Source organism: Centruroides vittatus, unplaced genomic scaffold (assembly GCF_030686945.1).
Source record: "Centruroides vittatus isolate TY-2023 unplaced genomic scaffold, ASM3068694v2 contig_3125, whole genome shotgun sequence".
NCBI lineage: Eukaryota > Metazoa > Arthropoda > Arachnida > Scorpiones > Buthidae > Centruroides > Centruroides vittatus.
This window is the reverse complement of record NW_027122014.1, coordinates 833,847-847,564: the sequence shown is the minus strand read 5'-3', so window position 1 is coordinate 847,564 and position 13,718 is coordinate 833,847. Positions and strand designations below refer to the sequence as shown.

General features: G+C 32.6%; 2 protein-coding genes and 2 long non-coding RNA genes across 4 annotated transcripts; 2 read left to right on the top strand and 2 right to left on the bottom strand.

Annotated features, from left to right (window-relative positions):
• Window positions 1-164: 164 nt before the first annotated feature.
• On the bottom strand, window positions 165-4,936 carry LOC136973270 (PCI domain-containing protein 2-like). Its single transcript, XM_067267981.1, has 4 exons — window positions 4,745-4,936; window positions 4,237-4,278; window positions 542-663; window positions 165-433 (listed from the first exon to the last, which is right to left on the bottom strand). The coding sequence occupies exons 1-4, from the start codon at window positions 4,778-4,780 to the stop codon at window positions 349-351; spliced, it is 285 nt and encodes a 94-aa protein (XP_067124082.1). The 5' UTR covers window positions 4,781-4,936; the 3' UTR covers window positions 165-348.
• Window positions 4,937-7,510: 2,574 nt separating this feature from the next.
• Window positions 7,511-9,468, top strand: LOC136973265 (uncharacterized). The gene is made up of 2 exons (XR_010880467.1): window positions 7,511-8,452; window positions 9,146-9,468. It is a non-coding gene; the product is annotated as an uncharacterized lncRNA (long non-coding RNA).
• On the bottom strand, window positions 8,134-9,224 carry LOC136973264 (uncharacterized). Its single transcript, XR_010880466.1, has 2 exons — window positions 9,098-9,224; window positions 8,134-8,475 (listed from the first exon to the last, which is right to left on the bottom strand). It is a non-coding gene; the product is annotated as an uncharacterized lncRNA (long non-coding RNA).
• A 320-nt stretch (window positions 9,469-9,788) lies between the features above and the next one.
• LOC136973239 (zinc finger MYM-type protein 1-like) lies at window positions 9,789-11,783 on the top strand. Its single transcript, XM_067267946.1, has one exon. The coding sequence runs from the start codon at window positions 9,789-9,791 to the stop codon at window positions 11,781-11,783; it is 1,995 nt and encodes a 664-aa protein (XP_067124047.1).
• Window positions 11,784-13,718: the final 1,935 nt, after the last annotated feature.

Genomic DNA, 13,718 nt, shown 5'->3' with positions numbered 1-13,718 from the left:
ATATGCATCATAATATATCCACTGTATAACACTAAAACTTTCCTATCTTAATAAGGGGTTTTATAATTTTTCTTTTATGAACAGAATTATTGTTATAACATTTAAACTATATTGTTTGACTGGCAAATATTTGACTTTTACATGTAATTTAGGAAGGTACTATGTCCAAAAGTTAGGATCTACCTATAGGTTTCTCCTATTTCACATCATCATACTCCTTTCTAGTGCTCTCTACATGCAAACAAACAGCGGGTCATCAGTATTCCAAGTTTTTCGGTAAAAAAATAATTGTATAAATTGGAATTAACAATAATTGAATTATCTTTAAAAGTTTATAGATACATCTATTTAAATAATAAAAAGATACTGAACAAGACTTGATTGAAATTTGTAAGCTTCTACAAAATCATGATTATTGATTGCTGTAATACATCTGAAATAAAAATAAAGCAACTGATATAAAAATTAAATATAATTTCTCTTACATTATTAAACAATAAATTGCATATTAAAAGTATATGTCAGATTACACAGATATCACCTGAGATGAAATGAGACTATATCATTCCATGGTTCTTCTACAATTTTCTGTACTATATTTTCAGGGTTTTCCAACTGGAGGTGTGGACTGACCATATGAAGATGTTGGCAAGATAAAAGTTCCTGATACATATTTTAATTTTTAAAAGTTAAATTCTATCTTTGACATTATATATTATAAATAATACAAAATTTATATAACAACAACTTAAATAAAGTGCAAAAAATCCAAGCTAAAAATAATTATACTAAATAAAATTTATCTTGAATGATGCTTATCTATTTTCACAGTGTTCATTAATGTATTGTCAAAATTTTGCATAATTCAAATTTATAAATTAACTGCACTAAATAAAACTGCCTTAATTAATAAAGGATATAAGATTAAATAAATTATACAGTCAAACCTGTTTTTATGCGCTCTTTTTATGTGCGATTTTTTTAATGCGAATTTTTAATTTGTGCGGTATAGTTGGCGACTAGTCTCAAGCGATTCGTCATGTCTTACGTTGACTTATTATAGCTAAATAAACTTATTATAGCATAAATGCACTTATTATAGTAATATTATTGCATGAATATGCGAAAAATGAAATAATTTACTTTTTAAGTCAACAAAACACCACCTGGACAAAAATATGTAAAACAGACGATAGACCAGACGATGCAGTCAAGTGCTGACATCTGTTGTCAATAAATTCTATTTCGTACGGTTTTGAGTTATTTTCTATGTGAGACTTTTTTTATGCGGTCCCCGCTGACCGCATAAAAAAATTTTTTTTAATTGTGTTGCGAAAACTATTATTTACAGCCATTCGTGAAGTTTCGTGAGATTTTTTTTTTTGCATTTTTTTTAATGCGGTCCCTATCCCCCGCATAAAAACAGGTTTGGCTGTATTTATTAATTTACAACCTTGTCATAAAGTCAACATAGAATATTTTATTTCTATGATATTCTGTGTTAAATAATTGACAATATATTATAAAATCAAAAATTTACACTTATGATTTCAACTGTTTCATTCTCAATGTAATAAATCAATTTTTTCAATATTTATCAAAATATATATTGTTCACATTAGTAACAGGCTTTAAATTATTATTTTCAATGTATAAAAATGACAAATACAGTTCAGTAAATAAACCTTTATGAACATCAGCTGACAAATTATTACAGCCAATTAATTTTACATTTTATCTACTCTAGTTAATGTTGAATTGGGCTACGTCTTACATGGCAGCGTCCAGCAACCGCAGGTGTGAACATACTTCCAAGCGGAGCGGACAAACTGATTCAAGCAAATGTACGCATCCGGAGTAACTGTGTTTAGCGTGCAGTGACCACCAGATGACGTTTCTACATGCGCCTGCAGGAAGCAGTTACCAAGCAAGTTTGATCGTCGCTTCCACTGCTCGCACTTCCGAAGAAGAAAATGGCTGATTTTGTAGATAAATAAAAACAGAATGACAAATAAATTGTGTATTTATGTTATATGTACTGTACTTTAATTATTAATCTTTTACGTAATTTAATAATTTCTGACTTTGTATAAATGTAACGTTTTAAAAATAAAACTTTTTCTAAACTTATTATTCTATAAAGATTCTTTATATTTGTTGTGTATCTAGTTAATAATAACATTTACCTTTCAAATTTACCATTTTAATGCTTGTCATATTTTCTATAGTAGCATTCGACGAAGTCTTCTCATGACCATCTTGTAAACAACATGCGTCCACTCTGGACAGAAGTAGCTTGCAAGTTCGAAGCGCATACAAAGGCAGTGTCCTGGACACTGCCACGTAGGACATAGCCTTAGAGTTAATAATAATACTAAAACAAACAACAATAAAGATACATTCCTCTAGTGTGGTATATAACCACTTCCTATAACTTATTTTGCAAGTTCTGTACATGTTAGACAAATGGTGCCCAAACTTTTCAATTGGCAGGCCAAACTATACATAAGTTGCAGGTAAGCAAGACAGAAATATTTTGTAATTCTGTATATACTAAAAAAGGTTATTCCCATCATTTATAAGTGATGTGTCAAATATGTTCACAGGTTGAATTAACATGTTCTATGGGATGGATTTTGCCCAGGGGCTGTTTGGACATCTTTGACTTTTAGCAATAATTTTGTGATGTTCCAAAATATAGTTTTAATTGCCTAGAAGTGGAACCTACATAATGACATGGTAAAGTATCCAGAGAATGTGAGATGGCATTAGCAAATATGCCAGATCACTTGCAGAATTAAAATCAGTAAATGCATTAGTGAATGATGCTAACTCTAAATATTTCTTTATTTTGTGACCATCACTCATGTCCCAGCTTGAGTCTTGTTTATTAGTTTATCACTAGATTGATTGAGTTTAGAATAAAGAAACATTTTCATGAATTGTCATGGTAACAGTTAAAGATTTATTAGAAGTGGTAGGTTTAAAATTAAAATTATTGGCCGATTTTTACAAATATTATTTATTTTCTGAGCTATTTCCCATCTAATTATTTCTTATATTGTAATGCTGCCAAAAGATACATTTGTGAAAGCAGTCATGATTTTCCATAAAGTTAACAAGATCCAAAGACAGTCTGTTTCATATCGGGACGAAACACACTCATATCTCTGTCATGTGAATATCAAAAGTCTAGTGATTGTCACAAGAATAGAAAAATATTTTAATAAACACTGCAATAACCTAAAAAACCCAGCAAAAATATTTTAAAACAAAGTGCAAACGTTTTTGCCCATGTTGAACAGGCATCATCAGGCAACAAACTGTCAAGAAAAACACTGGGGATTGCCAAACATGTGTAGGGGAAGGGTGTATGACATAAGACGAAAGGTGAAGGAAGGGGAGAAGAAAGCTTATAATTCGTAGAAAGACTTTCAGGCAGTGGGGAAGGAGCAATGTTGTGATAGTTTATGGCAAAGTTATGCCTGGTGGCTTTGTAAATTTCCACTTGTTCCAGATGTTTAAGGACATATTGTTTAGATGCATTATGTAAGAGGTGTATCCCATGGAAAGCTATCTGGATGCCTGCATCAATGTGTAGATAGCCAAAGTCATATTGGTTAAACCTTTTTTGATGGACATTGATGTTCTTTGAGACTTGCATGCAACAAGCGAGATGTAGCTCCTATATATTGTAAACAGCGGTTGTAGCGACAATCAACGATGGTGATACTGTAGATGCCTGGTATGTGGTTCTTGTCAGGATGGTCTTTGGCGTTGCGGAGAAGCAAGGCAATAGCGGGACTTCTGCAGAAGGCTAACTGAAATTTGTTTTTTCGTGCAATCTCTTTGTATAGGATGATGAGGGACTTGTTGTAGGTGATGGCCCTGAACATTTTTTCTTCATTAGAGGGTTTCATTAATTGGGTGGAGGCAGTGTTGGAAAGTCTGCAAATAAGTCCCCTAATACTGTTTAAAATATTTTTTGTCAGTCACTAGCAAAACAGGAGAGTTAACAGTTTAATAAAGTGATGTGTAAATGTAAGACTATTGACATTTACACAGAAAATTATAATGGGACAATTTTAAAAGTTTCAAACTTTATAAAAGAATAAAGTTTGAAACTTTTAAAATTGTCCCATTATAATTTAATGTAAATATTCGTGGAGAAATTATACATTATAATAAAAAATTAAATATAAAAAGTGCAAACATATTTATCAAAATATAACTTACCATCGCTTGCTGTCCCATTCCCGATTGTAAATGTTCGTCGATCTATAGTAAAAGTATTTTTATTAATACATTAAATTAAATGTTAAAGGCATATAACAAAACGGTTAATGTTACCCTTGGTGCCAAGATGGCGGCTCGTCTCTGATTCCAGCAAAGAAACAGTGGGATGCACGTTCTAACCTAACCTAACCTAACCTATTCTAATAAATTACCATAATTATTAGCAACCAAATTGTTGGAATAGGTTAAGTTCGGTTAGAATGTGCGTTCCACTGTTTCCTTGCTGGAATCAGAGACGAGCCGCCGTCTTGGCACCAAGGGTAACATTTACCAACAAAACTTAAGTATGCTGTCAAGCATTAAATCTAGCTTTAAATCTAAAATTTAAATTATAATATTTCAATACATCGTACAATAATATAGGGTTAATGTTTCTCGAGAAGTTTAGTCGTCTAAATGCAATATTTCTAAGTATATACGAATCAAAAACTTTCTTTTGACCACTTACTTGCTGCAAATATTGATTTAAACTCATATACGCCATTATTTCTTATGTTCAGCTATTCCCAAATATATTTTAGCAAATAAGTTCGTAGTTTTATAAAGCTCAGAGCTTTGTATTTGTTTAAATTTTCAAATTTTCATTGAAATTGTTCAATTTCACTTTTGATATAGTTGTAAGTCACATTTCAAACTTTGAGATAAATATTTTAAGTGTTGCCAGATAAATTCTTATTGTTGTTATTGTTATTGTTATTTTTTTTTTTAATAGAAGAAAATGGATAAACAAATAGCGAAATAAAAATTAATTAAAATTCAAAAAAATATATATTTACTAAAATAAATATAGCATAATTGAATCTATACGAAATGATTTCTGAATAAAAATACTGTTATGTCGGGCCCCGTCCCTCACCATTCGGTCGCCCCATTGTGGGTCTGGCCGAACGCATAATGGGCCTACTAATAGAGGCCCTCTTAGTGTCCACAGGGCGGAAAGAGTTAAAAAATAAATAAATAAATAAAAATAAAAATACTGTAACAATATTTCTATATATTTTACTCTTCACTGTGGGCACTAAGCAGTGGCGTAGCGAGGGGGGCAAAGGGGTGTATCACGCACCGGGCGCCACTCGCAGAGGGCGCCCAATGGTCTCCAAGACAAACTATACGTGTTTCTGGAGGGGGAGGGGGCGCCAATAATGTGGCGTGCTCCGGGCGCCAGTTATGTTCGCTACGCCACTGATACTAAGATGGCCTTTTTATAAATTTCGTCGTGGGTTAGGCCAAGCCGAGAATGAGGAGGCTGGCCTATCCCTATAAATAAGAGGCTCGGCGTATCCGGGACTTTTTCCAGCCCAACAGGATGGCCGAGCGGTCGAGATGGCAGCCTACCGCTCTGGGGTACTGAGTGATCTCGGGTCCTTCGGAGTGGTACGGCGTATCCGGGCAGATCGAAAAGTCTCCAGGAATTATTCGGGGGTGGTCCGTCCGGATATGTCGGGCCCCGTCCCTCAACACTCGGTCGCCCATCGTTGGCAAACCGAACCCATAATAAACTTGCTAAAAGAGGCCCTCTTAGTGGCCACAGGGCGAAAAGAGTTTTAAAAGACGGACGTTATGGACGCTAAGAGGGCCTTTTTGATTCGACCAGGCTCAAAATGGAGCTGTGGTGAGGGACAGAGTTCGACATATCCGGATGAACCACCTACTAAAAGTTTAACAACAGTCTAGATTATAAATTTGTTTTCTGCTTAAGTTTAATTTAAATATTAGATTTTAATTTTAATTATGACTTTTTGATTCATTCTTTAATATACAATGCATCATTTATAAATAATTCTGTATAAAGTTGTATATTCCATATAATTTCCACGTGGTCTTTTGACGGGAGTGAGAGACCATATTTGACCTAAAATAAGACACGTGGTTTACGGACGAACCTCAAGAAATATCATATATAATAATATTATAAATATTTTCTAAAATATATAACATCAAATTTATTGGTATTTTAATAATATTTTTAAAATGTATGTGTATGAAAATTATCGCATTTTTAATCGCCATTTTAAAACTATAAATAAATGAAAACATTTTTCAAAACTACTTTTTATAACGAGATATTTAATTCCTTGATTGCTTAATGCAAAATAATTTCAAAATGAATTCTTCCTTATTATTGTTTATTGCTATCATTATTTACGGTAACACAAGTAAATGTCACGCAGGATTTTTATATTATTTTCTTGCTTTTAGTAAACTCTACTCAAGGCCGTCGCGAAGAAAAAGAGTTTAAGACTTTTCCCTGGGCCAGGAGAACATTAAGGGCTCGTAGTGCTTCCCACTCCTTTAAATTATGTTAGTTCTACTAATAAAATAAAATGTTAAGACTGATTTTTATTTATCCAAAAACAAAATGGACTAAGGAGCAAAAGAATCCCGCTCTATCCCTGGATCCCATGAAAGCTCTCAATGGTCCTGACTCTATCATTACTAATATCGAGAGATGGAAATGCTGATGTTAAAATATCTAACAAAAATAAAAGTAATTAAAAGAGCCTCATCGACGAAATAAGAATATTTAAAAAGTAATTTTTCAATTGTAATTTTGACAAACGTTATTGTAGACAGACGGATGACTGAGGTGGTGAAGCCTTCTACTTTCAAGGATTCAGGATAGAAATTAAATGAGTAACTCCAGAAATTTTAATGAATTGCAACCCTCGTCTCTCGCCACTCGACCTCCATTATGTGGGCCTGGTCAAAATCCCAAAATAAACATGGAAAAAAAAGCCTTCTTTGTGCCCAATGAACAGAAAAAAATAAAAATGGAAAAAGTAGTATTTTAATTTATATTCTGGTGTGAAAGTTGAACAATAAAAGTAATTAATAGTAGTATAAACGAAGTGCGACGTATTTATCTGTTTAAAATTACAACTATGAAAGGACAAATAATTATGAATTACTTGTCAAATTCAAAAAATATAATTTGATGAATAGCTATTTTTTAAAAAGAACCATTGGATCTTTCCAGTGGATGTGCACCGACGGCTTAAGCGTTTTAGGTGTCAGCGTACAGCTTAGGTGTCAACTCTAAGGACCCAGAAATAGACCTAGATGGGTCGAAAAATCCCAGGAGTTTTTTTGGAAAGTGATCTATTCCAGATATGTCAGATCCCGTTCCTCATCGTCCGACCGCCTAGTTGCGGATTGTGGACCTAGCAAACTCACAAACTGGAATAAACATCCCTTTTAGTGCCAACAGGCAGGGCCGGCCATCGGGGGGGTGCGGCGGATGCTACGCACCGGGGCCCCGCGATTGAGGGGGCCCCAACATTATCAAGAATGCACACGAAAACTTGACAATATTCCTATCGTTATCAGTATGACGAAAAGTACATTTTATCGTAAACATTATTATTGTAGATCTCTGAATTTCGACAATCTTTAAACTAATTCTCGATGATGCGAATGTTTAGTTTTTGTTATTTGATTCGGGGAACTCCCGAGGATCCCCACCTAAATTCGACTTTTTAAAAAAAATTTCAAAACCATATAGCCCGCGTTAAGAAATGAAAATAATACTGTGGCCGTCGGCCATATAAAATTATACGATTTATGTATTCGTTTGTCATAAAAATTTGTCTTTCCACTTTTTTCCCGATACTACAAATATTCGAGTAGAAAGTAACCGGTTTCGACTTATTTCTACTTAAGAAGTAGTTAAATAATTAAGCGATTAGGGAATTGGGGACATAAACAAAACCCCGATGAAAGAGCCGGAATATTACTTAAACAAAAGCTTAACCGAACCAATATACAGCCGAGTATAGTGGGGACTGATTTCTTCGAAATATTGTATTAGATGTAATAAAGACAAATTTTTCCAATTCGACGAGAGTGACCGAAAAGTTGTAAATTTTGGAAATTTCCGTGGACAACACCTGGTCCTAAAACGAATTAGTTAGAAAACAAATGACTTTTAAGTTTAACATATTTAGATTTTTACGGCTATGGTGAGAAACGTTTAAAATTTACAACAGCCCTGTCGCGTCCTTTGAGATATACTAGTGATGCGACAAAAGAGGTATTTGACATTGACCGGTATCAGCACCCTGGGGATTTGGCAGTCCTCTGCAACCGTCTTCGATTCCATCCATTAGCCACTGGTAGGGAGCTATTTGACTAAGTACATTGTTTTAAAATTTTAAAAGTAAAGAATATTTTATATCTTTACTAGCTGACCCGGCCACGCGTTGTTGTGGCTCAAAATGTATCTATTATAAATGTATAACACTTCCCCCGTGGGGGGAATTTCAAAAAATCCCTTCTTAGTGTACATTCTTTTGACGTACCCTATTAAAACGCAATCAAAAACGCATGTAAAATAGTATAATAGAAGCCGAGTTCTTCACGGTAAGCCTTAATCCCGTCCATCTCCCCCCACTGGGGGGAATTTCGACATGTATATTATATAAAAACACGTGCGTATTCGAATGCAACGTTGTGTCAAAATTTCAAAGGAATCGGTAGGAACAAACGAACGTTATATTTTATTTATATAGATAGATAGAAAATGATCTGCTTCAGTCGATTCTCACAGAAAAGCAGAATGCCTCACAGAAAAGCAAACTTAGGTCGTCGGAAGTTAGCGCCATCTGTTGGACATAAAAGCCTTAATCCATATATAAATATATTTTTGAAAGGGGGAAATGGTGTAGGGGTATGAAAAATAGATAGTAGCCGATTCTCAGACCTACTGAATATGCATATAAAATTTGGTAAAAATCGGTAAAGCCGTTTCGGAGGAGTAAGGTAACTAACATTGTGACACGAGAATTTTATATATAAGATGTACTGTACGTTTCTTTGCAAAGCTATATTTAATTATAATTTTCTTTAAAAGTATATTCATATAATTGAAGAATATTTTGTATGTACCAGTACATCCACCACATATTTTATTTCACCGAGTAAGTTTTTATTATTTTACTTTTAATTGTAGCCCTTATATCGTGGCTAGCGATTCGGAATGTAATCGTGATATTAAAAATGCATTTAGAGAAGTCTACGGTTTTTACTGGCTTATCGAATAAACGATACGAATGGAGCCTAGACCATCACTGACGCGCAATTGACTGATTGCCCCTGGATGTCGGCTTCTTACAGAAACACAGCTTCCCTATCATCAAATGTCACGGCACGCCCCTGGTATATAATCGTAGTTTTAATGTTTCTTTTATAATTTCTTCTATCTTTTTTTGTCTGTCTTATTTCTGGAACTTTCGGTCTGACTACAGCCTACAGGTGGGTCCTATTGACAAAGCCGGCGCTTCCTTTGTTTTCCCTCTGTAAGGTGTTGACCTTACAAGTGGTATTACCCGACCGCACGTGGGTCCAATTGACAAGGTCGCGCTTCTTTTGTTCCCACTCTGCTAAAAGATCAATACTTTACAAGGAGCCTCCGAGAAGTTGTGAGAGTTCGAGTTCAGCACGAGAAAGAAAGACGTGTCATACTACAAAACGTTTAATTATTGTTACATCTAATCATGTCCATGCCAAGGAAATATCTCTCTGGGTGTCAAAAAAGAAAATTAGCAGAAAAGAAAAAAGTAGAAAAGCTAAATTTCAAGAAATCACAAGTAGATCTGTTTTCTTGGCTACGAAGTAATTCCAGCAATGAAATTGTTTCGACTTCAGAAGTTACAGTTCAAGCTTCAACTGGAGAAGAAAGTTCCGCACAAACTACACAGTCTTGCAATGAAAATGTTGAAACTGTGAAATTCGTTGAAGAACCGCATGTTTATACAAATATGATCGAATCAGAAAATAACGTCGAAAATGACAATAACGAATATGATCAAATGAACATAAGTGATCCAGATTTATGGCCAAGTATTATAACTGATAAGTTTCGAATGTTTTGTGTTAAAACCGGACCTGTACAACACAAAGGAGTTTTTGCTAAGAATGATGAAGGTAGGTCATTTTCCACTACGTACTACTTTAAAAAAATGCCAAATGGTGAAACCCAGCTTCGCAGCTGGTTAATTTATTCAAAAACGCAAGACTCGGTATTTTGTTTTTGTTGTATACTATTTTCTAAAAAAAGAGGAAATGAACAATCTACACGGTTTATAGGTGGCTATAGTAACTGGAGAAAGCTGTCAACTGTAATTCAAGATCATGAGCGTTCTATTTGTCACTTTAATTCGTTTATTGCTTGGAAAGAATTACTAAAACGACTAAATTTATGTTCGACTATTGATGAAACTAATCAAGTTAATATAAATAAGGAAACGGAACGACTTAAATTACTATTTCAAAGAATTGTAGATGTGATTCTATTTTTAGCATGTAATAATCTTCCACTTCGAGGAACCCATGAAATAATAGGAACGCCTAATAATGGAAATTTTTTAAGTTTAATCGAATTTTTAAGTAAATACGACTCTGTGTTAATGGATCATATAAACAGAATAAAAAATTCGAAAAATAGAATTGTGCATCATTTAGCACATAGATCACAAGAACAAATTATTTCTGCGTTAGGAGATGAAGTCCTTAACAAAATTAAAAACGATATAAAAGCAGCCACATACTATAGTGTCCAAATGGATTGTACTCCTGATATTTCCCATAAGGAACAAACTTCAGTTATTATTAGGTATGTAAATTTTGAAGAGAAAAGATTAATTATAAATGAGTCATTTATAAGGTTTATTGAAGCAACTGATGTGACTGGAGAAGGACTAGCAAAAACTCTATTGAAAACATTAAGTGAGCTTGATTTAGATATTATGAATTGCAGAGGGCAGGGATACGACAACGGTAGCAACATGAAAGGGAAATATAAAGGTGTACAATCTAGAATAATTGCTCTAAACCCTCATGCAATATATGTGCCTTGCCTATCACACTCTTTTAATTTATTAATTTGTGATGCCGCTTCCAGCAGTATATATTGTAAAAATTTTTTTGGGATATTGCAACGTTTATATTGCTTATTTTCTGCATCTACAAAGAGATGGGAAATTCTACAAAAACATTTAAACATTACTCTTAAACCATTATGTGACACTCGTTGGGAAGCCAAAATAGATTCGGTTAAAGCAGTGTATACACAGTTTGAACAAACTTGTAATGCCCTAGAAGAATTTATTTATGTAAGTAACGATAATACAGCGGTATCCGAAGCTAAAAGTCTATTGGATTCAATACAAGAAATGCCATTTATTTTATGTTTAGTAGTATGGTTTGCAATGTTGTCTAAAATCAACGCAATCAATATACTATTTCAAGCAAAAACAATTATTCTTGAGTCGGCTTTTAATTTAGTCAATAAAATTAAAACTGAAATCCAAAATTTAAGAACAAAATTTAACACATTTTTAGACGAAGCAAAAGTGCTAGCACGTAATTTAAATATTTCAGAACATTTTCCTGAAAAACGAATACGAAAAAGAAAAAGGTTATATTCCGAAATAGCAGAAGATGAAGTTATAGAAAACCCGGTAGAGGAATTTAGATGTTATTTTTTTTAACACTCTAATTGATACGGTTATTGTACAAATAGAAGATAGATTTAAAAGTATACCAAATATTATTTCTGATTTCAAATTAATCACTGATATGAAAACCTTAGAAAAACATGAATTAGAAAAATGTTCCAAAAACTTTGTAAATTTTTATAACAAAGATGTAGATGTAAACCTAATCCAGGAAATTGGTTTGCTACGGGATTTGATTTTGAATGAAAGGGATGTAAATAACGCACAAGATATATTGCAATACATACTAAATAATAATTATAATGAGTTATTTCTAAATGTATTAACTGTATTAAAACTTTTCTTTACGTTGCCAGTTACTATAGCAAGTGCTGAGCGCTCTTTCAGCAAATTAAAATTAATAAAGAATTATCTTCGATCCAGCATGTGTGCAGAACGCTTAAATGCACTTGCTATATTAAGCATCGAAAAAGAAATTGCAAAAAATTGTAATTTTTCTGAAGTAATTAATGTATTAGCAAGAACAAAATCACGCTTTAAATAAACATGCATTAATATATGTTCGTGTTTGTAAATTTTTTTATTTTAGAAAAACATTTGGGCCCAAATAGTTTCTTGCACCCGGGCCCCTTTATCGAGAAGGCCGGCCCTGCCAACAGGACAGAGTAAAAACACAAACAAAAAGTAGAAAAATAGATAAAACATCTATTTGTCCATCATTTAAGCTAGAAACTTAAGTAATTTATAAATTTATGCGCAAAAATTTAATAATAATAATATATTACACGAAATGCCATTATCCATAAATGGATACTAGAAATATGACGCCAGTTAACAGATAGTCTAAATTCATCAGACAAGCAAGAATAAATAACAGAGAATGATATTATTTGATGCATTGTCTTTATATCACAACACTGAATGTACTGTACTTATAGATTAATAGTCTTATTTATATTAAAATTAATATATATATAACTGATATTTTTCGTTTTTACAAAATAAATTAAATATTTTGTAGAAATATTTCCAAAAAATAGCGTCTTGTTTGGAATAATATACATATCATCACATCTATATATCTTATAGGTAGTTTTTGCATATACTTGGCTGGAAACACTATCGCAATTCTTTTTTTTCCGTTAACGATAAGCGAGAATTAAACTTCTCTTTCTGGAGATAATTTATCTCATGATAGATAAACATTTTCATTTTCTTAAAAATTAAAATTATATATATATTAAAACCACGAAAAATTCCTGGAAATCTTTGACCTGTCTAGATTCGATTATCCCCCATAGCGACAGAAAGCAACTTAAACTGCTTGACCAATCAGCGTCATTTAAGAACATTTTTTTTCCGTTATTAATATTTAAAACTAAGGAAATTTAAAGGAATTATTTCATTATTTATATCCTAAATTTAAAATAAAAATGACTACAGATTGATTAAAATATAATAAATTTCTTTTGATATTTTATTATTTTCATATTTGTTTTATGCATTGTAAAGAATTTTATGTTCTAGTTAATATTTGAATATTAAAACGCAGCTCAAGTATTTGCAGCTGGTATTATAATATCTTATCAATCACCAGATAAAAAAAATCAAATCATTACATTACACGTTTATTAACCTCGCCGTTGCATATCTAATATTACTTTTTGCTAGCGTTAAAAATTGCATTATATTGTTTAAACAATAAAATTTGATTAAGAAAATAAAGCTTTCTTGACATACAAGAAATACAACAAAATGAATAATTTATAACAAATATTTTTAGTATTCCTGTAAATGTGAGACCTGAACTTGACGGTTTCTCTTAAGAAAAGACCCGTTACAAAGGAGCAATTTAAATATTTTATTTGACTCACTTGTAAATTGCCTTCCATTCAAACTTCACTATTAATATTCAATCGTAATATTGAAAATAATGCAACACAATTTATTTATTTTTCAATTTTTCAC